The sequence below is a fragment of the Sander lucioperca genome, chromosome 8, assembly GCF_008315115.2.
Source record: "Sander lucioperca isolate FBNREF2018 chromosome 8, SLUC_FBN_1.2, whole genome shotgun sequence".
NCBI lineage: Eukaryota > Metazoa > Chordata > Actinopteri > Perciformes > Percidae > Sander > Sander lucioperca.
In genome coordinates, this window is record NC_050180.1 from 23,123,444 (window position 1) to 23,150,789 (window position 27,346).

Sequence of the window (27,346 nt, forward strand, 5' to 3'; positions counted from 1 at the left end):
ATTAAGAGCCTTCACTCCCCTAAATGCTGAGTCGGGAACATGCGCAGAGCAAACGAAATAGCAATGGTCCTTAAATTACCGCGCACATCAAGCTAGCCAGAGAGAAGTCTGTGACAGGAAATGCACGCGTTTGCTTCAGCATAAACGCACAGTGTATCACTGGATAATATGTGGGTAATCAGAGGATGAAAAAGATTATACTTTACGGTTTACTGTAATTCTTTATTGTAGAGTTCAATTTGCATTACAACGCCCATTGATGAGCCTACATCAAAAATATGTTGAAGTTAAATACTGTAGGCCTACCTATAACTTTGAGCTACTTGTAATACTCCCTGAAAGCTAATGTGTGTTGCCTGGTTTGTCCTAATGAAGTTGAAATTTAATTTGGGAATATTCACTTCTAAAGCAAAATATCAGCTGACATGATAACGGCCTTAAAATTGATTCTGTTTTACTGAAGGTCCCTGTGTCAAAATCTAGTTTCAACACCTTCGTTATTTCAATTTTGTGTTTACATGTTGCATATTTCTTAAATAATTTGTGTTTAATCAAATTACCACACAGCACAGGACCCTCAGCTGTATTCTAAGATAGGAATGCTGGACACAATGCAAGGCACATGGGATCAATGAAAGTCCACAACTTCATTTTTTACCCGGCCCCTAAACAGTTTAATCCTACCATTCCTAATAGTATGTGAAATAGTTAAAAATAGTTTCACCTCCACCAGCTACAGCATTAAAATGCTGCTTACAAATTAAGGCATCAGTGACAATAAAACAATATCATAATAATAAAGTGTGCTAGTGGTCATTCTGCATAATTGGTACTTTTACTTTTGATAATTAAGTACATTTAGCTGAAGTGTTGGAGGAAGTATTTAGACCATTCTTCAGTAAAAGTAGCAATACCACAATGTAAAAACACTCTCGTTCACATTAAATGTAAAAGTCCTGCATTGAACATGTAAATTAAGTAAAGATACAGTATGTTAGTGTACATAAAGTATTGAAAGTAAAAGAAGCCAAAGTGGAATAAATGATATTATTGGATTATTATTACACATTCATTTCACTGTTAGTGGGTCAAGGGTTGTTTAATCTAAAACATTTTATGAAGGGATTGATATATTTTGTGCGTAAAATCTTCATTTTTAAACTATAACTGCAACTTTAAAATATACATGCTGCGCAGAGTCAAAAGTACCATCTTTTTCCCTGAAATGTAATGGAGTAGTAGGCCTAGATAAAATGGAAATACTCAAGTTAAAATAACCACAATTCTGTACCTTACAGTGCTTTAGCAAATGTAGGCTACTTACATTTTGCCTCTGTAAATAAATGCAGGTGACTTGAGTATCTTGTTTAATGTAGTATTTCTACTTTTACTAATTATAATTAATTAGCATATAGACTTGATTCTTCGTCTACCCCTGGGGATAACAACATTTAAAGAAAGACGAAGCACTAAATTTGTTTTATTTTGAAACGCGTAACCGGAAGAGCCCGTATTTACGATCTCGCTTAACGCTGGATAATAGTGAATTGTTGCAAGGTAACTTCCTCCTCCAATCCTGGCTTTTTGCCTTCGTGGATTGGAGTGCGAGTTGTGAAGCTCCAGACAGTTCTCGTGTGTGAAGGGGCACAACGTTACAAAATGTATCTTTATCTTTCTCTCTCCTAAATATCGCGTGAATTTGTCACTTTTTTCTTTCACCGAGCTGACGACGGACGATGATGTTGGTGTCATGTAGCCTCTGCTTTTTAGACTTTGGAAAACAAACCGGGTATTGTCGGTGAATTCTCGGGAGATGGCAGAGTAGATCGACCTGCGCCTGTTACCGAGCCCTCATAAAGCAGTTTGAAAAATAACCTGCAAGGTAAGTTTAATCATGACATACCTCAAATGTAGGCATATATTAAAGTGTGTATTGTAATACGAGTATAGACATTTCGGTGTACGTGGAGAAGTTTGCTGATTTGCAGGATAAGATTTCGTGACGTGCTCTCTCACAACTGAAATCCCTCTGAGCTTTTCTTCGTAAAATCTTGGCCTGTTTTGTTATTGTAGCCACCCATTTTATTTACCATATCATTATTTATCAGGTTGTGTGAACAAATACGTGCATATATAAATATGATTTAGCCTTCACGTACCATAGCCTATTCATTTTTATTTGTTTTTTACCGCGTCAGAGAGATGTTTTTGTTTAGTTATTGATAAATGGTGATGAGCTTCAGGCCAAAAGACAAAAAACCCGTCTTGGGTCTACCATTGCGTCACAATCAAATCAAGATCGCAACATTGCAACTAGTTGTGACTTTTTTTAAGAGTTTTTTTTTTTTGTCATGCAAACATTCTTTGGGAGGGTCGTTCCTGCTCGATCGTGTGTCTCATCATCCCATGCTGAGCACATTTAACATCACAATCGCACCCCTGGAGGGGGGAGAAGAGCCAAAAACACTGGTGAAGACACGGCATGGCAATAGTCTGTGGTTTAATGTTGAACTAGTTGGCAATGGAGTATATGGAGAAACATTTAAAATATCACCCATATTTCTTATACAAGTATTTGTTGACATGCATTTGCCCTGCTGAGGAACAATCAGACCAAACAGGAAATGTGTGATAAGATTGCAGGGCAATTAAATGTAGAGCAAGTACAGTAGACCTGCTGATGAGAGGGTGCAAACTTCATTACAAAGGTGTTAATGCTAGCTGGAAACATTCAGAGATAATTGTGCAGATTAAAAGATGTGTGAATGGGAATGTCTCACACTGAAGTGTTCTTCCTCAGAATCAACTCATTGTGCTAGATCCTCGCACTCACTAAATTACTTTCCCACATACTAATTGGGCCTTTCTTCACTAGTAGCCCAAATGTCCGGGGAGCAGTTGATTGTGCATTTGCTTTTGCTGTGTAGCCTGCGTGATTGAACACGGCCGGCTAAGTTCTCGTAGTTGTGTGATGCATTCAAGGTGACGCCTAAACCATTCAGTTGACCACACTTTAAAGCATGCCACTCTGACAACCATACATTATGCAGTAATAGTGTCAGTGTAGATAGCATATTATTTAATCAATATGGATTAGCCACTCAAAATAAATTGTAACACCTATGACCCCCACCAGTTGAAGCTGTAATATATGAATTGTTGTTGGTGAATTTCAGGACTGGATTAGAGGAGGAAAATCACAGTTGGTTTTATCTGTTATGGTTAGTGGCAGTTAGTGGATGTGTTTGTGTGGTTGGGTGATGATCTGGAGAATGTAACCCCATAGCTGACCAGTCACTGAAGTCTGGCCTCTGTGGGTGCCTGCTGTTCTCAGTGGCTTGCGTCGTGAAGTCTGGCTGATAGTGGTCTGATAAAAGGACGGCAGGCAGTCTGATGCTGAGATATGGTTCAACTCCAGCCAGGGGATCTTTAGAATCCTGTTCTGTTCAGCTGAGCTAACAGGCACCGGGCCTGATTGTGGTTGCTCGCCCTGTCATTGTGATTAGTCCTCTCCTCCTTCTCAACGTCTCACAACAGTGTTATTGGCCTTGGGCCAGTGTCATTGTTTCAAATTGCCCAACTGTGGTAACGTATTCCTCATCCAGTTGGAGTTTATCCATCTCTCTTAGACCAACAATGCATTCCCAACAATAGGACTGGTTTGGGGTGTCTTGGAATGTTGAATGAATGTTTTTCTTGCATTTGTTTCAAAGAGGCTTTATGTGTGTCTGATTTATGATGCTTGAAGATATTTATGTTGTTACACAAGTTTATCTTACTTCCAACAGGTTGCTAAAAGCTGGTGCTGAAACAAATAGTCAATTAATCAATCATAGAAGTTCAGAAAATAATACTTTTCCAGAGCTCAGTGTGAGGTCTTTAGATTATGTCTGACTAACAGTCCCAAACCCAAATATATTTAGTTTACTATACCATAAAACAAAACAAAAGCAAATATTGACAACTGAGAAGCTGTAAGAACAAAATGCTTGGTGCTTTTGTTTTAAAATCAATTTCATCAGTTAGAATAGTTGCTGAGAATTGTTCTGTCCCTCAAGAAAACATAAATGTCAAATGTACATTGGTTCTAACTTCTCCAATGTTGATGATTTGCTACTTTTGTTTTGGACTCTTTGGTAGGAAAACTGAAAACTGTGTCTCAAGATTTCAACTTGGAGTCTGGGAAACTTTTTCTAACATTTTATAGACTGTGAATCAAATTAATAGTCAGATTAACTGATAATGAAAGTAATCATTAATGCAGCACTGCTTTGAACACAACTATTAAAAATAGGCTTTTGGTAGCAATCTGAAAGTTTTGCCTCTCCTAGAAGCCTCATTCAAGTTTTCATTTCCACATTATGACTCCTGAGTTCTTTGGCTGCAGATATCTTGACCTCTTCATCAGTCCACTGCTGTAGCGGTTCTTTCTGATGGACATAAAGTGTATAATTTGCCCACAGAGGTTTGAGCATTTAGAAAGCTTGAGGCGAGTATGGGTGGGGGTTGTTGGGTTAGGGGGATAGGCCTCTGATAGCAATCATTTCTCTGTGCACAGTAATTTGGCTGTCAGAAGCAGCTGGCAGTTTGGGTTGGAACAATATGCAAGTGGAGGAAGAGGAGAGAGAGAGAGAGAGAGAGAGAGAGAGAGAGAGAGAGAGAGAGAGAGAGAGAGAGAGAGAGAGAGAGAGAGAGAGAGAGAGAGAGAGAGAGAGAGAGAGAGAGAGAGAGAGAGAGAGAGAGAGAGAGAGAGAGAGAGAGAGAGAGAGAGAGAGAGAGAGAGAGAGAGTGGAATCAGGTTACACAGTCTGTCATTAACAAGAGAACTGCAGTTATGAGACCAAGATAGACTGCTTCAAGTCTGAGCAAGAGTCTGAGGCTCATCGCTCTTCCATGTAGGTGGTTCTAGAGTTAGGGAAGAAAGGGAGGGGTTGTCTGCCTGTGTGTGTGTCTGTGAGACAGTATATAAATTGTGTGTGTGAATGCGGGCGGGAGGCGGTGGCTAAAGGATAGAAAGGAGGCAGGATTTGGCTTGAAGTCTAGCTCAGAGTAGCAACCTTCAGCTATCTTGCTTCAGCTTTTGGCCATGTGTACGTCTTGTGTGTGCATGTGCATCTCTGTGTGTGTATATGCTGACTTAAGAGAAAGCTGACTGCAACAAACCTGGCATCAGATGAGGCAGCAGGCTGCAGAGGAACACAGCATGTGGGTTGAATTTGCCTCTCCTCTATGCTCCTGTCCAGCTTTTTTAAAAGGGGCCCTCTGTCTGCAGTGTTTATTTTTGATCCTTTAATAATCATCAGCCTTATGTAGCCCAAACATATCACGATGATAAGAGCTGTCTGGGACTTGCGGGTACTGCAGTTTCAGCATGACACAGGAAGTTAGAGGGGAAAAGAGAATAAGATAAAAGACCGCCTGTGTATGTGCCAAATTTTAGTCTTGTTCCTGTTTTCTGTTTCAGAGCTCCTTATCTGGAGGCTCTGCACAGACGTATTGATTTCTCTTATTCAATGTTCAAATGTGGATGAGGACCAGTGGAGACAGAGAAGGGAGAAGACATTACTGCGCACACACACACACACACACACACACACACACACACACACACACACACACACACACACACACACACACACACACACACACACACACACACACATCTGCAGTGCTCGTGGCTCCTCTTCTTTCTCCACACTAACCCCAGACTGCACTGGAGACAGTCTGCAATACACATTTTATGAGCCCTTCACTCGCTTCAGTGCTCTTGTCTTATCGCTCAGCTGTTAGTGGGAAAAGTTATGGCTTTGTTTCAGTTGCTGCCTCTCTCTGATCTCATTCCCCAGACCCAGGCACAGGTTCTTATTTGGTGTAGCCACTTTGTCTACAACTTGAGAATAATCTATGTTTAATTTTTGGGTCATGGGGTCGTAAACTGAAGTAGTTCTGTTATGATGGTAGTACTTCAGCATCACATTTATGGGGCTTGCTTAAATTAGTCCAGTCCATTCCCCATGCTTGAGCCAAATGGGCCATTTATTATGTTTTAGTAAGTAATTGGTTTTGACAAGCAAGTAGGGCTGGGCAGTTGGCTGAAATCAATATCACAATATAATAGGAATATTTTTGTGATATCTGCATTTACATATATTATATTATGGCAATTGCACTCATGCAAAATCTAAGGCTGCTAACAATTATTTTCATTATCAGTTTATGTGACGATTATGCTATTTTCTCACTTAATCAATTAGGTAGTTTAGGGTTTAAAAAAATAAATTCACATTTTAGAAGATGAAATAAATTAATTTTTGGGACTTTTCCTCATGAAATGATGCAGCAATTATAACATTTCTGTGATCGAATTAATCAATGAATCGACCAATGGGTTTGATCAGAATTAGTTTGGACTTCTTAACACCATCATCATATCATCACGATTCAATTCCACTGAAAATGTATCACCCAGCCCTACATGCGCTAACCACTTACGTCTTCATTTCCCATTTCTGACTTTTAAAGCTTAGAAACTACTTACTACTACTGGTCCTTTTCCTTAGAAGTCTTTTCTCTTTCCGGAAGGCCAGGAAACTCCCAGCCATAAAGGCTCCATTGGCAGCAGGATGTAGTGGCTACAGAGCAAAGTGCTGTAGGCAGATTCATTGTTTTGTTGCAAGCTGTTTGCTGAGTGATTATCATCACGGTGGTGAATGGTTTGGTTGATGTTTGGGGGTCACGCAGCGAGGGTTATAATGTTAGTTCTCGGACTCTTGGAGCTCAGCTTTGCCAGGCAGAATCAATCAAGACAAAAAAAATTCCCTGAGCTTTGACTAGCTGTACGCCAGCTCGTTGGTGTGATTTACTTGTTTCACAAGAAGGAAAATGTGTTTAAAGAGTGTACCGTGATACAAATCAAGGTGTCCTTTTGAGAATAGTATTGCCCCAGGGCAGTGAACTTTGTGAGATGGTCGTTTGGAGGGAGAGTGTTTGTGCATTCCTCCGATGGCAAACATAGCTGAGGGCCATAAAGATGGTGTTTGAATTGGCTGTTTCAGATGTTTTGATGGCTGTGTGAAAATTAATGTCTAATTGCTATAGTTACCTTTGCGTAGAAGACTTGTTAATAGTGTCTTCACAATGTTGTTAAGTCTTCCAAGCTGTGTCTCACGAGACGTCACGCAGCACAAAACCATAATAAAACTTGCGGAAACTCGAAACCTACTATGACTGACTGATATGAATGTGATGTTGTGTCTGCAGAACTTGATGTCTTGATGTTGATCTGATGTCTGTATTTTAGACCCTCCCAGGCCAGACCTACCCTTTGTCTTCAGTTGTCCTCTGTCACCCTCACAACTATTGCCCTGTGGTGCTGCGTCTAAGCAAATCAAATTGTGTCATGCATTAGAAACAAAAGTGTATCAAAATGCTCATCTTTTTTGTTATTGGGGCCTTGCAGAGTGTGTCAAACAGTAAGTACACTGGCCGTTCCCAACCTGGCGCGCGCAAATGTGACGTCATGGGAGCGCCGTAACTGTTTATACTCGCGCAGTATATAGTTGCAGTCTTCTCCTGAACAGAGGTGGCGCTAATGAGGAAAGGCTACCGACTTTGCTATTTCTACGGACTAGAAGAAGAAGAAAAAGGTAAACAACAGCAGAACTGGCAGCAGCATCGAAGTCAGTGCTTCGATTTGATTCGATGACCTACTTTGTCGGATCAAGCCTTTCATTCACCATAAAAGAACTCATCTTAACCCAGTACGTTTAAAAGAGAGACTTGCAGTCACTCAGAGTCCTGGCATCCGGTTGTCGGTGAACTCGTTCAGGCCTCCTGTTTCCGCTTTGTCGCGCGCCGCTGAAAAAAAATAGAGTGGTGCACGCCCTCTGCTCGCGCACTCAAAATCCTGGCGCGCCAGCGAGATCTACGTCACGTTGGCGCGCACAAGCTTGGATGCAGCTACTGTAAAATGGCCTTTAGAGTGGGTGCAGAGGTGTAAGGTAGGGTTGGACCACAGCAGGAAGAAAAGGCAACAATTGTCTCTGATTACATTTGATCTAGGCTGAAGTGTGTGTGTGTGTGTGTGTGTGTGTGTGTGTGTGTGTGTGTGTGTGTGTGTGTGTGTGTGTGTGTGTTTTAGCTACACTGTATCCAAGGAACAAAAACCTGCTATGCTGTTGAATCCCACTACAGTGAATGTGTGAGTGAGTATTGAACATACGCAGGGGGGCATTTGCATTTGATTACATTCCTCACACTGTGAAAGGAGGCAGCTGCTGAGATACTGTCGGGCCCTGAGAGATGGAGCCTGGCTCGACCTGATGGGGCACTGCAGATTCCACAGGCTCTTCCAAGGGGCCACAGCAGTTACTCTTTCATCTCCTCATTTGATGAGCCCCTTGGCCAGCGAGGTGTGTTTCCAAAGGGTAATGAGCTTTGCTTTGTAGTCAGCAGAACCATACGCCTTTCACATACAGCCTCAGTGTATGATACAGAATATCAAGAGGGGGCCCACCTGGGTTTGAAAGTTCTCCCAGACAAGGTCACAGCACCGCATTGAGCTCAATTTCAATACAGCTGCCAGTACAATACCTGAGTTTAGTTTCAATACCAACATATTGTTCTTTGTACCCTACTCTGCTGGTTTTGTCCTAACCTCATTTAACATAAAGGCCAGCATTTCCAGCTATATCAGTATTTAAAGGTGTGTTTGGCCACTTTTGGTTCCAGTGAGCTAGTTCCCATTTTGTTTGTGTTTTGTGCTCTACTAGCATGCAGATTAAAGCCCAGTTGGACCAGAATAATTCTGAAATGAATTATACGTAGTGATCCCATGGCTAGATTCTTCATCACTCAAACCAGCTGCTCACTTGATGTTATTTTGTCAGAGAATATTTCTCATTATCAAGCAGAATATCTGTCGTAATATTGGCTGATCCTGCTGCTATAATGATGCAGATGCTGGAAACTTGACTGCCATCCTATTGTCTAGTGTGGGTGCTTGGTCTAAAGACACCTACACACTGCACAATTTTGGACTGTTCCTGACAAAAGTTGACAGTAAAACAACACCTGTCTCCACCTGTGTCAAAATTCGGACAGTTTCAGAAATTTAGGACCAAATTCTCACAATCTGACCTCTGTTATGAGCTAAGTCTACAAACCAACCACTCCCAATACTGTATGGAATTACAAATGAATGAAGGCCAAACCTTGCTTATTGTTCTGCTGCATTTCCAAAGCTCAAGAGCAGTGCAGAATGGATGATTTGACTTCATGATGTCTCTGCTTTTTTTCTATAGTCCTACATTCTCATTCATTGCACCCTCAAAATTGATATTGTACAGCCTGACACAGATTTGGGACCAAGATTGTATTAGACCATCTTGCACAGTGTGACATGTGATGAACCTGCAAGATTGCCAATTCCACACAGTGTGTAGGGGCCTTAAGCCAACTTCACTACAAGCCTTCCGCAAGATGACAAGGCCCATCAAATCTGTCCTAAATTGGTTAACCATTACCATTGTGCTTTATGCAAAGTGTTGGCACTTTGATATGTAGTCCTTGACTTTTGGAATGCAGTTTTGTTCAGGTTGTCCCCCTGATACTGTACTCCCTGATTTTTTTTTTAATTATCAAACTCTGATGTTCACATCATTAGTATGCACCCTTCTTCTTTTTTAGACAACATTCATTGTTATCTTATGTACTACACAGCTCAAAAGGACAGCTGTATCAAGTGTGTATTCCCTTATACCCTACTAAAAAGTTAAGGTCGTATATTCCTTCAACTAAGTTTTAGTCATCCCGAGTTTTGTATTTGACTGTAGGCAGAGAATGTTTTTTAGACTGAGGTGAACGTGTTGATTTGCTGAGCTGTAGTGTGAATATGAATGTGGGCTGCAGCAAAGACGACGACTTTCGCCCCTAGGTCTGTGTTACACCCACATTCACCTAGGAGCGAACCATCTGTGTGTCCCTGATGGCATGCTGGCACTTTGGCTGTCGGGGACAGGGACACGAACACGAACAGCAGGCGCCGCATTGCCCCAGTCTTTGCCTGTTTCTTCTCTCGCTGTCCCGCAGTTTGCTGCAGTTTCCTCGGTGCACGGGCTATTTGTGCCATGGTAACTGTGCCAGCCTGCCAGCTCAGACACAGATTCCACCTCTCGTCTCACTCTTTGCCAGCATGATGACTCAGCAGCTCCTGCAGGGCTTCTAGTCTCCTCCCTCCTCAACCTCAGTGATACACCATGCTCATCAGACAAAGTAGTGTTTTGTCATTCTCTCCTTCGTCTTGACCCAAATACATTTTTGTTGTTGTTTTTGAAAGCTATAACAACATTCAGTTTTAAAATGTCACCTAGAAACAACAAATAGTAATAAAATATAAGGTTTAAAATGGCACTTGAAGATGAAGTCTTTTAAGTGGGAATGTGTACCAACTCCTTGCATGTATTTAAATTATCATAAGTGCCTACATGCTTTTATTTTTGGGTTCAGTTGTACCAATCACATCATTTGAGTGGCATGTTTAATCATCTCCATCTAATCACATTAAGCCCCGCTCAGAATCTTTAGAGAAGTGCTTATCAAGATAGACCTCTGCAGTGGGATCACTGGAAAGAGTCTGGGAAGGAAATGTGGCGTCATAAAGCGGGAGCCTTGATATGTAGGATCACTTTCAAGTCCCTCCAGCAGCACTCAGCGGGAGTCAGCCCTAACATACTTTTCACTGGGCAAGTCTATTTCAACTATTTTTCTTCAGGTTGTACACACTTTGGCTACCTTGTGTTGAGCTCAATGTGGTTTTTGTATTCCCATGTGCAAGGTCAGTGCTTACGCATCCAAGAGGCATTGATATCATCATACAAAATACCTGTGGTGGGAAAAGCATTTAGATTATTTGCTAAGGTAAAGGTGTAAATCCATTCAAAATAGTCAATTAAGAGACCTGCATTCAGAATTTATCTGAAGTATTATCACCTAAAAATATGTAAAAGTAAAAGTACAGAATGACCCCTTTCTTTTTAACCTTTATTTATCCAGGTCGATTGAGAACAATTTCTCATTTGCAACGACGACCTGTCACAGTCTGATCTGCTGGCTCAAGGGGGGGGGGGGGGGAAGACAAGCACTGCTACCCCGTTCTACCTACTTTCAATACACTTGGTTAGTTAAATCCTTAACAGTGCACTGCGTTGTAAAGATGATCACATGTAAAAGGCACAATATGAAATGTAGTGGAATAAAACTAGATTTAAACTAGCAAGTACAAGTACTTTAACATTGTGCTTTCGTACTTAAGTACAGTACTTGATTTACTTTTTACCACTGCAAAACATGCGCTCAAGACACCTGACCAGTATTAACTGCCTGACCTTTCACAGAAAGGAAGTAAAAGAGAAGGAATCATCATAATGCATTGCAAAACAAATGACTTACTCACAGTTGTGTGAAATAACATTTAGCCACCCTTTTAAGCTTGTATAAAATATTTCCCTGCATTACAATTTAGTAAGACCCATTATAATTCAATTCAATTCAATTTTATTTATAGTATCAAATCATAACAAGAGATATCTCGAGACACTTTACAGATAGAGTAGGTCTAGACCAAACTCTGTACTTTACGAAGCCCCAACTATTACAGTGGTTTCCTCAAGAGCAAGCATTAGCAGTAGCTATTGCGACAGTGGCAAGGAAAAACTCCCTTTTTTTGTTAGGAAGAAACCTCGGACAGACCCAGACTCTTGGTAGGCGGTGTCTGACGGCACCAGTTGGGGGAGTGGAGAATGGTGGCAATAATAGTCATAATAAAGATAGTGAAACAGTGATCACAATGGTAGTCATAGTAGTTCATGTCATAGTATTAGTATATAGTATTATAGTATTAGTTCCAACAGCAGTAAACATTGTAATTATAACTTTAGATATATTTTCCCATGTGGTATTTATACTAGTTTCCTATTACAAAACCACATCAGAGGATATAGGAAGAGGGAATAAACGGAAAGAAGGGGGTTGAGACAGATAGGGGGGGGGGGAGATATGAGAGCACACCCTTGGCAGGATGTCAGCTCTATGAACACACAGAACACTGCCAGAGAATTCAATACGCAGGGACAGAGAGCTTCAAACACACACACACACACACACACACACACACACCCACATACACATAGCGCCATAAAGTTGTCTGCTCAGATCGCAATCGGTATTGCAGATGCTTGCCCTGCCTCTCTCCTTTCCAAGACTCCCTTCTGAGGTTTCCAATATCAGGACTAGTCCTGGGTGTGTATACATCATGCAAAGCTGTTAGCTGGCTTGATATGTTACCAGCTAGCTATGCCTCGTGTGGATAGATGTGGAGTAGTGTGTGTTTACTGTGCTTTTGCAAAACAAACTGTGTAGATAGAAATGCATACAGTAATGTATATGTGCAAAATAGATACATAAACACATGTTGGACATCAGGCAAAAGGCCCTCAGGTTTTGCAGTGCATAGACTGAAATATTTGCTGTGTACATAACGGCAAACACATAACAGGACCACTTAGCAACTTGGTCTGCAGTGTCTGGCTCACTGCTTATCATAGCTTATTTAAGACAAAGTGTCTGCGTGGGAGAGATGAATTGAGACATAGATCATTTTAGTGCCCCGTCGAGGGTCTTTCAGCAGTAAATGTAAACAAAAATGCAGCAAATTGTTTACCTACGCTAATTGAGGCCTTTAAATAGAGTCGCGTGACATGCTCTACTTAGTTAATTGAGGTGAGTTATTGATCTGTCGGCAGCATGTGAGTCAGGATATGCTTTTTGTTGTCCTTCTACATGAGTGATATATGAGTCAATATCAAGATAACCAGTCAGACAGAATCACTTTGTTTTGGCTCTTGTGTGTGTGTGTGTTCCAGACTGTTGTCTTTTACTTCTCTGCTTATCTCTTTATCCTGTTTCCCCCAGCCCCCTGGCTTCACCGTAGCCCAGCCGACCGTCCCCCACCAGCATGGTGCCCTTCTTCCCACTGTCCCTCTGGGCGCTGACACCAGACACCTCCTTGTCCCACTTCTCCCTCTCTTTTGCCTACCTCACTGTTGCAGCCCACATTCCGCTCGGCCCCGTTCTCTGTCTTTCTCTGACCCACTGTCCCTCAGATGCCCCCTGGCTTTACCTCCTTTGCCTCTTCATGCCCTCCTGCCCTTTCCCTGCCCCCAATGCTGCTCCACGCTCCCCTGGTCCAAAGGGAGCAGACAGAGCTCCTGATTATCTCTGTGTGGCAGCTTCTGTTTTGTGCTCTGATTAAAGGAGCAGCATGTGGTCTGTGTGTGAGCGGCCCGTACAGACGCCGCCGTTGGGCTAATGCTAACATTACGTGCTTAATCATTTATGTCTGGGAGACGGGCACAAAGGCTTGGAGGGGATGGAGGTAAGGGGGGCACTGTGGTGTTTATCAGTGGCACAGATGCACTCAGGCGCAGACACACGTGCTTCCAAGATAACGGCCCTGGTGCTTAGTATGGCATAAACGGGGCACGCTGCAGGCTATGATGTCTCCACAAAACTCACATGTCATCTTTATAAAATGGGTAGCTGGGGGGGGTTGCCCCTTGTGTTCATAGTTATAGTTAAACTGGTGGTCTAATAAAAATCTGTCACTGGATAAAACAAACAAAAAAACTGCACGGTGTATGACGCTTCTACAGACACATTAAATATTGAAGGATTAGACTGTCTCCAGGTCTCTAAACGATAGTATTTGGGCACCCACACTCATTCTCCCCGCTGTGCTCCTCTCCTCTTTCTCCTCCTCCTCCTCCTCGTCTCTCGTCTGTCTACTCCTCTCCCCTCACTGCCTAGCAGCCTGTCTTTCCAACACACACACACACACACACACACACACATCCTGCCTCATGCACTCACTCACGCACACACGCACGCACGGAGGCAGCCAATAGGAAAGCACCAGTCTCCCCATTGCTTGCCACTCAATGCCTTGTTGTCAGGACAACTGGAAGGCATGAGACCCACTTTACTTGAGCATTTTAAACTTGGTGTTGACTCTTTTTCTGAAAACCCAAAAAGGTCTCCCTCTGTAAAATTGCTCTCTCTAAAATTGCTCTCTCTAATACTCTTAGGTTGACAGCAAATCCTGTTGTTATCTGCCTGTCTCTCTTGGTCTTATGTCCGTCTCGCTGAATGGTGTCCAGAAAGATGTTTTATAAAAAATACCAAATGTGTTCTTGTTCTTCCGTATAAAAATCGGCATCCTTTGCTTTGAATACAATTTCAGCCCTTTTTTGGCTGGCAAAAAACACATATGCATTGGAGTGTAGCCGTCATTTTTATGTTTTTCTTCTTTTTTTCTCTCTAGGTCTACAATAACGGTTGGGGACATGTTTCTTTTGGTTTTGATCGTCCTGTTCCTTCCCTGTTCTAGCTTGGAAGGTAAGTGTCTTGTCACAAAACACAGCTTGTCCCAAGTACATGTAATAGCTGGAAGGGTGTGTACCAGATGTCTCTGTTTCCCTGTTCTCTTTTACTCTGGTTAAACATAAACACAGTCTTTCAGCCTCTCTGCCTTTATCTGTCCCCCTCAAGTCTCTTACATGCATAGACCAAAAATTCACAATTTTTTTCACTTTCACTACCCCTCCCCAGTCTGTCTCCCTCTCATCTGCTGTCTCACAGTGTTATTTTAAACTGCTGCAGTGGCGGAGGAATGCAGTGGAAAGAGGAGCTTTTTTTGTGTGGCAATCCAGACTTGTCCCTGTACTTACAATAGATATACATGCATCAGAGGGATAAGCGCTGATCATCTGTTGTCACAAAACATTTGGGAGCATATTAGAGATTTAAATCCTCCTTTGCAGCAGCTCTCTGTCTATTTCCAATGATGAATTCTGACCTGTTCCATAATTGTTTTTTCTATTTTTGTAGGTGATATCAGTGCGAGAAACTCTGAATGTTTGTGTGACGGATCGTCCTGCAGCAATGGGGACCGGTGTTTTGGCCAGCAGTGCTTCACCTCCCTCTCCATACTGAACGGGACATCGGTCTTTCAAAAGGGCTGCATTGTGGGTAAAGAGGAAGGGTCCTCACAATGCGGAAGCCCGCCAACTCCTGAACTGGTTGTAGAGTGCTGCTATGGAGATTTGTGTAACATGAACGTCTCCTTGCAGTCACCGGTGAAAGGTGAGGTGTTTGCATCGTAACACTGTGTGAAAAATATCTTGCCTAAACTTCTGTAAAACTTTCATTATCACTGCCATTGAAACAAATCCCTTACCTGCCATTAAGTCTTTTTAAAATATGACAAAAGTGTCATTTATTTTCTGTCAAAACTCATACATTTAAACTTACTTGATTGGTCTGTTCAGCCAGCCAACAGAGATACATTTTCATGTTTTCTGATCTGAGTGAATGCCATTTAATTTAATGGGCTACTAATGGTATTGCTCTAATGGGTTTTCCCATATCTCTATTTCCTCTTATCAGATATAGAAATGTCTGCTGGCAGACCAGTCCTCAGAGACCAGGAGTGTGTGTGCGAGGGTGGCGTGTGTGAGCGTGACCATCGCTGTGGAGGCCAGCAGTGTTTCTCCTCTCTGAAAATGATTGATGGGGTGGCAGTCCAACAGAAGGGCTGCCTGAGGGACGACAAGGAGGGCAGAGCCACCTGTGCCATGCCACCCTCATCGGCCCATGTTGTCAAGTGCTGCCAGGGCCATCTGTGTAACATGAACGTCAGTGTGCAGGCTCCAGGGAAAGGTGACTTTGTACACATTGTACACATTTCTCTTGGCTGCCATTCAACATAGACCTTATGTCACTCACACCAATTTTAATTTTTTATGACAAAACTTGAATTTTGATTTTTATAACACCACTAAAGTAATTCAGGAATAGCTTTAATGATTTCTTTTTGAATATTTAATTATTTACAAGCCATCTTCTTTTCCGGAATCTTTTGCAGAGGAGGAAGTAAAGCCTCTGATCAAAGAGGAGCATCAGTGTGTGTGTGAGGGCAGCTCATGTGTAACAGGAAATCGCTGCATGGGCCACCAGTGTTTTTCATCTCTGACAGTCAGCGCCGGCTCCCAGGTGTACCAGAAAGGCTGCTTTAAGGTCTATGAGCAGAGCACATTGACCTGCAAGACCCCACCCTCCAGAGACCAGATTGTGGAGTGCTGCCATGGCCACCTGTGTAACATAAACAGCACTGTGGAGCTACCTGTCAAAGGTACTCTACTATACTACCCAGAATGCCGTGTTCTGTACCTTTCTTTTAAAGATGCTCCATCTGTACATTTCAGCCTTAAACTGTGTCCTAACCAAATTGCTAAACCTGTTCCAGACAAAGTGCTGTCTAGCTTTCATCTATTCAGAATAGGAGCCACAGGAGAGTTAGCTATTAATGTTTTAGACAAAATAAAATTCTCCACTGAGAGGTCTACGTCATCGGCTGTGAAACTGTGTGCCAGGGCTGTTCCGGATGGTTTCGGTTGGCCAGTTACACCTCTGTGTGGTCACACTCCTGGCACCCTATGAAACAGAAATGGGGGAACCAGTGGGCAACCAAAGGTTGAATATTATTTAGTCATGGTCCACTTCCCCTCTGTCCTCTCGGAGGCCGTGAGAGCTGGCTGACAAAAGCCCAGAGGGTGAAGCCATCTGGGAATTAAGGAGAGGCAGGCATCTATACACATAGCTGTTGTTGCCCTATGTGTTTCTTTCACCTTTACTGTATAGTTTATAGATAAATATGTATACCTAAATACTTTGAGGATTAGATCAGAGATAAATACAATTCTGCAAATTGGAAATATTTGTGTTAACCTCAGAATCAGAATCAGTTTTAATGGCCAAGTAAGTGTGAACACATACAAGGAATGACTCTGGCTTTTTGCTGCTCTTAAAGTACATACACAGAAATAGACATATGCTAAAAACACGGACAACAGAGCTGAACAAGGTAAACATAAACATTTGACTACTATGTACAGATATAAGTTTGTATTAAAAAAAAGTGAATATATACTGTAAACATACATGCATGCATACATACATACATACATACATACATACATACATACATACATACATACATACATACATACACTGACTGACTGACTTGGGTGCAGTTTACCCAATCATAACAATTGACATTATGTCCATGTTGCAAACCTCCACTGTCTTGTTATGTTGCCACAAATACAAGTCCAGCTAAATGCATCTCTGCCCATGTGTTTGGTTCAAGTCTGGTGAGTTCCTACAACATGTTGCTAGCTACGTGTATTTGGGAGAAATGGTTCATTATTCGAGTTGCGAAAAGGGGGTCATTGTCTGTGCTGCAGGCAGAGCCGAGCAGTCTTTCCCTTGGAATGTTTGGAAAGTGTGAATGGTGGTCAATTCATCAGGCTGGCCTTTGCTGACTTGATGAGATCCACTCTGTCTGTCTGTCTGTCTGTCTGTCTGTATGTGTGTGTGTGAGAGAGTGAATGCTCATGCGCATATGTGGTCTGTGAGCACCCCCACCCTTAACTGTTTTTTTCAGATAGTCTGCAGAGTGCTGCAAACCTATGATTTCTGTCAGTATGTGTGGTCCAGTCAGAGAAAAAGCCACAGCAAAGAAGAGTTTTCCTCTCCGTACATAGTTATAATCATCTCTTCTTATATCGCTGTTAAGTTCCATTGGACGCTCCCATCTGTTGTTTACTCAAGCACTCAGTCTTCTGACAGATGCAAGCCAAATTCAGTCTTTTTGAAATCAAACTTTATTTTGTGTTCTAAATAATGTCCAAAAGGATGACCTGATAGTCTGAAGAAATCTCACATTGTCAATGTTTCTTTCCCCTCACAGCTGATGAGCTATCCAGCTACAGTGTGACCACACTGGCTATCGTCATCATGGCGCCCATCATCGTCCTCATCATCCTCTCTGCTATCGCTATCCTGGTGTTCAGACGCATCCACAACAACCAAATGGAGAGACTAACATCGCGAGATGCTGAATATGGAACTATCGATGGCCTTATAGCATCCAATGTGGGGGAGAGCACACTGGCGGTGAGTAGGTGGATACCATTTAGGAGGCTAACTCCCAAGCTCATTAGAATGACTGGTACAAGAGCTGATCAAGGCATATTTAATTCACTAGTATATAAATATTAAATTAAATTCCAGTCCTTTATTTTAACCTACTTCTTCTCTCTCTGCTAGCTGCCATATACGGTAGGTGTTATAAATTGACCTCTAGTGAGGCACAGAACGTCTGCGTGTGAAAGAAGTTTGAATTAGTAAATAAAACTGTGCAGAGACTCTATTTTCTGAGTTAACAGATTTAGTTTAAAACAGCCAGTGTCATTAAGCACTTAGAAAGGAAACTATGGGAAGAATTGATACCTAAACTATGCTGGTTGTACTCTCTTGATGTATTTGAAATGTGCACTGTGAGCCCAGCTGTATTATATAAGAAAATGTATATCAGTTCAGGGCTCGGTAAAAGATTATATAATATTAAATCACTTGAATCAAGATCGGTAAAAAAGCTTTTTGAAATACTTAGCTACATTTGCTTATTTTTATAGAGTAGGCAAAGGCCCAATATGTGTAATTATTTACCATATACGTATGTTATAAATATTTTCACATATACAGTACAATTTAATATGGATTTGTCATTTTGTACATTTCTCAGCTGAGCAGAATTAAAACTTTAGGTCTGTTTGCTGTTCTTAAATACTTTACCAATGTAAACAAACATTTTACAGCACCAAAAAACATTAATGATTTAGATTAAGTTGTTGTCTTGCGTGAGTTACAATATTTAAAGACCTATTCATCATTTTGAGAGTAATAGCAGATCCAATTTTGTTTTTTGATTGTGGGTGGTAATGTTGCTCTACACTTGAATCATAAAGAGTCTTTAAAATCTTTTAAAGAAGTGCAAATGTATACCAACAACAGAGATGGAAACCCCCTTCTAAAATTATGTTTTGCATTAACTTAAGGGATTCAGCTGATGAGTTAAAACCCTGTTGGATTAGAGGGGACTTCCGCCTCTTCAGTGTACACATTTGGACCATTCCCCACAAGATAATATACAATAGACACAATGGCACGATAAACCTTGTTTGCCTCTTTAATCCAGATTTGTGAACAAGGCAGCCATGTTTTAGTCTTATATGCTGTGATTGACCCAAACATGGCACAAACACTGCACTGAAGAGAACTTCAGTTCAAAGAAAGCATATTTTTTTCCTTCAACATAATTCCAGTCTAATAAAAACATAAAAATGGAATAAGAGAATAAAACCAGCTCACTGGACCGTTGTTGTGAAGTTGTAAATGTTACTCCATTTATCTGTTTCTTCAGTTCTATTGGTTTTATTTTGGGTTTGCATCACACTACATGGATGAATCCATTAAAGCACTCACTCTATGGTGGGAGCACATTAAAGAAATAAATCACTAAATACAGGGCAGAAAACCCCCCCGAAACCTCATGTTTGGTTCATTAAATGTTATGAAATTATAGATATATACACTGTATAAGGTAAAGTTTAAGCCTTAATATATTACAGTGCTTAGTGTTGTTGTTAGGTCAACATGTGCAAAGTCTCGCTCCAAAAATGATTACATTCAGCAGTGGAGACTAACACTTCTGAACTTTGTGTACTTTCCACATCATAATCTCAAGAGTATTTGGTAATTCGTATGTAAAAACATTTAAAACAATGCATAGTGGCTACATATTCATGAAGGGTGTGTGTGTTTGTGAATCTTCTCAGCCACTTTTCCAGTCTGTTAGAGGAATATCTTTTGCTATTTATTTTCTCTCCACTCAACTGTGGATTATAAATTTTCTGCAGAGTGGTTTATGTTTTGAGGCCAAGTAAACTGATCCAGAGTTTAGGTGGAGTCCTGTGGTTAGCGTTTAGTCTGAAAGGCAACCCAGCACATTCACTGACTCACACACTGTGTATTCAAGTTCAGCAGAAATTGCTCACAGTCTAGCTTGTGCCCCAACAAAGTACACGACTGTTACCGTCCATTTTGTGATTCTATATGCTCACAAAAGCATATGTTGAGGTACATAAAGACACATTAGTACACTTTATTTTCATTGAAAGTATTTATTTTACATCTTTTGCTTTCATGGAACATATAATCTCTTTTTATAAGCAGGTTTAACTGTTCAAAGTCCAGATTATCCCATTTATCTTTAATTATGAAACTTTTAAATAACATGTCCAGCTGTTAAAGTATGATCGTGTGTGTGTGTGTGTGTGTGTGTGTGTGTGTGTGTGTGTCAGAGAAAGAAATAGCAGATTTTGGCTCTCTTCCTAAATATTTCCAAAGTCCATCAATGCACTTGGCAATGGAAAGCCCAAATATGAAGCCACAGAATGTTTGTTTCAGCATAATTAAAAAGTGCTTGGCAGCAGTGGTGTGGCTGTGAAAAGCAAATCGGACTGAAACACATGTGCTTGTCCCTCTGCAGCCTACTGCCCAGAAGTCATATCTGATTATGATGATATTGCATCGTTCTGATTGCATTCTGCTGCTTAACGGCCTGGCCCAAATATACCCTCCTAAAAACAATCCTCCTGTACCAAAGAGAGGGATTTAACCTCTCTTGCATTCCTGTGTTGTGATTCCAAATTGTCTCTCAGGCAGCTCTTGCATTATGCATCTGTTTATCTGAGGCATCACTCTTTTCTGTTTTCAATCCTCATCCTCCCTCTGCAGTTTAGTCGTTTGTTTTGTTTTGCTCAGCAGCTGCCGGCTCTGTTGCTGCACACTGCCCTCCTGTGTCTGCACTAAGATGCTGCATGTCTTATGGCTGAGATAAAAATAAAAGGCTGAGCAGCATTGCGCATGTTTTGGAGTCTGGCCCTTGGTTAGATAAAAATCTCTAGGGCTCACATCAGTCACCAGGGAGGGGGTGGAACTTCTGTTGTTTACTCAGCAGGGGGCACTCTGCACCTCCAGCACAGACACACCCACGCCCACACACACAAACACAAACACACAAAGTACTGGTGCACGCACTGCTTGCCACCCTCCATCCCACGTGGGTGCCACATCAAAGGCGGCCGGTTGTGTTAGTCTCCATCTAAGTCACAGATGCTACATATTTCATCATTTCTTAGGCTCGAGCAACAGGATTCCTTTGGGAGGTTTTCATTCAGTTAGGTTATTTACAAATATAAACAAACAGATGTAACTTTACTCTTTGTTTTTCTCTTTGCCAGGATCTTCTGGATCATTCCTGCACGTCAGGAAGTGGCTCAGGACTCCCTTTCCTTGTTCAGAGAACTGTTGCACGACAAATCACACTCAATGAGTGTGTGGGTAAGTGCCCTGTTAAAGGCTGTTTTCATATTAAAAATAGCACTGTCTCAGAAAACTCTGCCTCCCCATTCATTTCAGTGAGGCACTCCCATTGTGCTGACATGGGGGCACTGGCAAAAAATGCTAGAAAGTCCCACTAGAAAGGTGGCCCTGGCTCAACCAAAGTCTCAGTGCAGTCGTACACCATTTGACAACACACTGCGATTGGACAAATACAGTATGTGTAAGGCATATATACCAGATACAATATTTTATAGCATTGTTTACCTTACATGTATTGACAGAGGAGCTAATGATTGATGCTGTAATAACTTACCAGAGTTGTAAATTATCCCTTGAAGGAGTGTAACTCACTGTGTAGCATGTTACTGTCTGATAACCCATGAAACTGGACTTCCTTGTTCATAGCTCCACTGATACTAGTACTCTCTCTTTCCTGCCTTCATTTGTAAGGCGGCTAGATCTTCAAGGACTGACCAATACATGCAATACAACGGCTTTATCCACAAGAAATAAATCAGCTTGAAATAAATGTTTGGGTTGCAAAACAGGCCAGTGCTGGGAGGATATTCTGAAATTGGGAAAGAATGAATGTTCAGCAATCAGATCCCTAGGGCCAAAAATTGCACATATTTCAGTTTTAAGGTTGTAGTATATTAAGTGCATACTAGGGGAGGGGGGGGGAGAGAATCGATACAGCATAGTATTGCAATATTTTCCATAGCAATACTGTATCAATACACCGACGCCAGGTATCGATCTTTTATTAATGCACATGAGAATTTAACTTTTTGGTACTAGAATAATAAAATCAGTTGCTTCTCAGTCCACTAGATGGTGCAGTTGAGATTTTCTGGAGAAATTTATCTTTTTAGATAAAACAGATGTTGGGTTAGGGTTTTTCTTACGGGACATAATTTTATGTTGGGAAAAAAGGTAGTAAATTGCAATGAATATCGCAATAGCATCATGCCATGACATAAGTATTTTAATATTGTATCACGGGGCCTCTGGTGATTCTCACCCTTACTGCAAAGCTATTTTCCTATCGACAAACATGTTGCCATAGTTATCAGTGTTAAGGGTTATATCACCCATGTTGAAATAAGTTCACTTATCACTCTTCTACTCCATTTGTGTTTGTGCAATTGGTAGTTCTAGCCAAACTCTCCAAGAAAATCAAATCAAATGTGCATGCATTTATTTGTGGCCACTAGGGGACAACAAAATATGCTGACATTTTCACAGACATGCCTATTAACATATCAAGTAGACGTAGCTACTACTAGTATTCATTTTTTGGCCACCTGATAAATGTAATTCCAATACTCACCTGCCTTTTAGCTCAATCCTGACAAAGATATCTGGGTCTATACTCACTAACTTTATCTGCTATGTGGAACTGACCAGCCAGCATATGATGAACCTTATCACAGATTGTTGCTGCTGTAAACTCATTACAGAAAGATGATGAGCTCAAAGAGTAGATAATGGTAATTTTAGCACTAAATGCAACCTTTACAAAAAAGATTGACATTTGATGACATAACACCAAAAATATCAAGTAATGTTTTTATAGAAAAACACATCCCTCAGGCTGATTTATGAGTCCATTTCTGTGTTTGCCTTTTGGTCATTTTTCCAATGTTTTTGCCCGCCAGGTAAGGGCCGTTACGGTGAAGTGTGGAGGGGTCAGTGGCAGGGAGAGAGTGTCGCCGTCAAAATCTTCTCCTCCAGAGATGAGAAGTCCTGGTTTAGAGAGACTGAGATCTACAACACGGTGCTGCTGAGGCATGAGAACATCCTGGGTACGTACCATATTTCATGAATACAGGCTCAACGAGCTGTGACAATACTGTACCATACAATGTGTTGTGATATAACTATTTGTAAATTTGTTAAATGTATTTATATGTAATTAAGTAGTTATCTCTTGTTTTAAGAAATACTTGTGCAGACCATTCTACCTCATCTTTACTGGCTATTTGTTGTACTGTAGTGCCCAAACATGTCCCATTGGCTACAAACTATGGTGTGTGTGTTGATCAAAGCTTTCTTTTATTAATCACAATGAAATATTTCTTTCAATTTAGGCTTCATAGCCTCAGACATGACCTCAAGGAACTCCAGCACTCAGTTGTGGCTGATCACTCACTTCCATGAGATGGGCTCCTTGTACGACTACCTTCAACTCAGCACTCTCGATGCATCCAGCTGCCTCCGCATGGCGCTCTCCATTGCAAGCGGCCTGGCACACCTCCATGTTGAGATCTTCGGCACTCAGGGCAAACCGGCAATCGCCCACCGAGACCTCAAGAGCAAAAATATATTGGTTAAAAAGAATGGACAGTGCTGCATTGCTGACCTTGGTGAGAATACTGACAGATCTATATCATAAATACGCTGTTTATATATATATATATATATATATATATATATATATATATATATATATATATATATAAATAAATAAATAATAGTTATAGAAGTTTAACTTAGATTGTTTTGCTTTCAAGATGTGAATAGGATCCCACAGAGATGTATTTAAACTCTACTAGAGATCCCAGAGTAAATATGTAATGCTTAATTTGGGGAAAATGTGTATGAAATAATGCACAACACAACTATAATATTTACATGAGATTGAATGGTGCAGCTATAAAAACCACAAAATCTTGGGTTTGAATATTTCCTTCCGTGTACACATAATATGGCTTCAATAAAGAGCGGATAACAAGTTGATTCACCATAAGATCATTTTAACCACCTTAAAGCTACTGAATGGGTTGATTTAAAGTTATGGTTCATAGGTATTGCTTAAGAGATGCATCTGCAGTACTATCACTCCACTCCCATTTATCCGCTTAGCCATAGTTGTTGTTAATTTAGGAAGAACAACCACTGCTTAAATGTACCGCCGGGTGCTTAATCAAAAACACATTTAGAGGGACTCAGACCACTCTGTCTAATACACCAATGTTCCATTTGCAGATGCTTGAGTAAAAAACGAATTTGGGTACTCCAGGTGACGCATTTTACGGTTCCGGCAAACATGGCAGGAGTTGTTTGTCTCCCAAGCGAGTTTTTCTAATTTTTGAGTACTTCCTGTGGGAACAGGACTGTTTAGGACAAACAAGTAGTGTTTCAGCATTTCAGTCAGTCAATAGAGTGAGTCTAGTCTTTTGTCTTCACTATAGTTAAAACTCAAATGTGTTTTTCTCATTGTTACTTCTCTGGATGTTTGAGCTTCACTGTGCAGAATGATGTATGTTCAGACACCAGAAAGCTGTTTTCACGTTCAAAAGATTCTCTGTGAACACCTCTAATCTGAGTTTAAGACAAGTATCTATGAGCATGAATTTGCTAGTGTTTTCATACGTCTTATGTCTGAAAGGCGAACTTTAAAGTGTTCTGTGTTTTCATGCTAGGTCTGGCGGTCATGCATTTTCAAGACACCAACGAGTTAGATGTGGGGAACAACCCTAAAGTTGGCACAAAGCGCTACATGGCCCCTGAGGTGCTTGATGACTCCATCCAGATGGACTGTTTTGAGTCCTACAAGAGAGTGGACATCTGGGCCCTGGGCCTCGTCCTATGGGAGATCGCCAGGAGGACCGTCAGCAATGGTCAGTGTATGGTTTACACAACTTGGTCCTGTTGGCTACACTGTAGTCCTGTCTCATTGTTATCCATCATTTTTCTCAATTCCAACAAATTTGCATTACCTACTAGCAGCATATTATCAGTTTTTTAAAGATGTTACTGTTTTTTTCTGTTTGTAGAAAAACATGTAAACATGTGGTTCTTTTCAGAATAATAAATAAATGTTAATCTTAATTAACACAGAATCATTGCTTTTAAGCCGGACTAAGGAAAAGCTTCTCTGCTGTTGATAGAAAGATTGAAAGTGGTCTGCGGAGAAGCCAGAGGCATATTATGTGAAATTAAATCTACTTCTTCCATCAGCTGTCAAATGGTTTTATTGCTTTATAGTAGGAACTGGGCTTTCAGCAACACTTTATTTGTATATATTGATTTACCCCTGACACAGTAACCGCATATCTCTATTTTGTCCCAAGGCTGCACTTGAGAGCAAGTTAAGGATAACATACATTTTTTCATTTTATTTATTTATTTATTTATTTGTGTTTTATGTGTCAGTCATTTGTCATAAGAACTTTTTATACTTTGTTTTGAGTGATCTTGAAAGTGAATTGCTGCGTGCTCTGCTCTACTTGTAGGCATTGTAGAAGACTACAAGCCACCTTTTCACGATGTGGTCCCAAGTGATCCCAGTTTTGAGGATATGAAGAAGGTTGTGTGTGTTGATCAGCAAAGGCCCAACATCCCAAACAGATGGTTTTCAGACCCTGTAAGTGATATTCAAACTGTCATGAAGTATATAATTCAAGTATGCATGCTTTTGATATCCAGAAATAAAAGCATTTCAATAATATTCTTGACATGGGACATAGCGATTGATTTATTTCTCCTATTTCATTTTCAGACTTTAACCTCCATGGCTAAACTCATGAAGGAGTGCTGGTACCAGAATCCCTCAGCCAGATTAACAGCCTTACGCATCAAAAAGACTCTCACAAAGATCGACAACTCTCTGGACAAAATAAAAACGGACATTTGAGCCTGCCTCGAGAAGGACAGGCAGACGTACTTAAAGGTCTTTGAAGAAATCCAGAGGGGGGACCACCTTAGAGAAATCTCACAAGACGAGACTTGGTGGGTTCAGTGCCCTTATAGTGGCACAAACCTATATTTATTTTAACACTTGGCGGGACACATTTTGGCATCCAAAGATGGCTTACCGGGCATTTCGGAGACTGTTAATGGTCTTGGAAAAAGGAAAATATCTATTCAATTTATGACATAGGAGCTGGACTGTTGCAATGTTTTTCAAAGAAGAAACTGTTACCTGGGCATTTGAGTAGGCTTGCTTTTGTTAGATCCGCAGATTTTGTTTGACGCATTTTTTTAGTTTGAAAAGTCTGAGCGTATTACCAATTTCACCTTATCTCTTCAATTGTACCGAATTGTTCATTTGCATTACGGGGGATTCATTTGGAAAAGAAGTCAACTTGCCAAATGAACTTGCCAATTTAATCTGCATTACTTTCTTAAACAGTGATCACAGTGAGCAGTGTTATGTTTTACTTTGTGTGTCACGCACCTCTGTTAACAATTGCTGTCAGAACAAGTTTCTTGGGATCTCACCAATCCCCTAACATTTAGTTGTACAGCTGCATTGATGGCACTGTTCTTCTGTTGATATCGTCCAACTATTGGTACTCTGTCGCAAACCTTTTGTATATCACCATGGATTTTACATTGAATTACCTGTACCTGTTTTATGTTTTGTTTCTTCAGCTTTACAGAGACAAATGCTAAAAGAACAAATAAAATATCTGCTAGATACCGAACTCTATTCCTCCAGAGGCCTGTAAGTAAGCCTGTAAAGCCTGTATACTGTCTTAACGCGTGTATTGTCAAGTAAATGAAGTCAAACTTCAGCCTTTTTTTTTATTTCTTTAACATTTTATATCAATTAGTGATTTATATTAATTAAATAGAAAAAATGAGTTTTATTTGTCTCATTTGTCTTAGTCCAAATCCCGACATTCCGCCAGATTTCACTCTTTTCAGCCAGATGTCCATTACCTTCCATTTTCTTTGTGTTGGAATTTTAAACTTCAGTTGATTTATGAGGACTATGGTTAACTGCTCCTCAGATCTCTGCAGGGTAAATCCAGACAGCTAGCTAGTCTATCTGTCCAATCTGAGTTTTCTGTTGCACGACTTAAACAACTTTTGAACGTACACGTTCCACCAAACTTGTGTGGCTTTTCCCAGTGCTTAGCGCCATAGACATGTATACGTATATGTCTATGCTTAGCGCCGCCCATGACGATTGTGATTGGTTTAAAGAAATGCCACAGCACGATTTTCTCCCATCCCGGAATGCTGTGTG

The 27,346-nt window shown here is 40.9% G+C and overlaps 1 protein-coding gene across 2 annotated transcripts; it reads left to right on the forward strand.

Moving 5' to 3' along the window:
* Positions 1–1,546: 1,546 nt before the first annotated feature.
* Positions 1,547–26,954, forward strand: LOC116049304 (activin receptor type-1). 2 transcript variants are annotated; one of them, XM_036004560.1, is made up of 12 exons: positions 1,547–1,882; positions 14,378–14,451; positions 14,944–15,198; positions 15,502–15,775; positions 15,969–16,246; positions 17,867–18,072; positions 21,264–21,363; positions 23,025–23,171; positions 23,457–23,732; positions 24,792–24,989; positions 25,605–25,735; positions 25,871–26,954. In XM_036004560.1, the coding sequence occupies exons 2-12, from the start codon at positions 14,400–14,402 to the stop codon at positions 26,003–26,005; spliced, it is 2,052 nt and encodes a 683-aa protein (XP_035860453.1). In that variant the 5' UTR covers positions 1,547–1,882; positions 14,378–14,399; the 3' UTR covers positions 26,006–26,954. The 2 variants fall into 2 exon arrangements, with proteins under 2 accessions (XP_035860453.1, XP_031154701.1); XM_031298841.1 differs by having other exon boundaries at positions 1,548–1,882; positions 15,502–15,774; positions 15,980–16,246.
* The last annotated feature ends 392 nt before the right edge of the window (positions 26,955–27,346 follow it).

Coding starts and splice junctions, on each gene's coding strand:
- LOC116049304 (XM_036004560.1), top strand. CDS start 14,400: ATGTTTCTTTTGGTTTTGATCGTCCTGTTCCTTCCCTGTTCTAGCTTG. Junction 15,199..15,501: donor CTTGCAGTCACCGGTGAAAG/GTGAGGTGTTTG, acceptor TCCTCTTATCAG/ATATAGAAATGTCTGCTGGC. Junction 25,736..25,870: donor ACAGATGGTTTTCAGACCCT/GTAAGTGATATT, acceptor TTTCATTTTCAG/ACTTTAACCTCCATGGCTAA.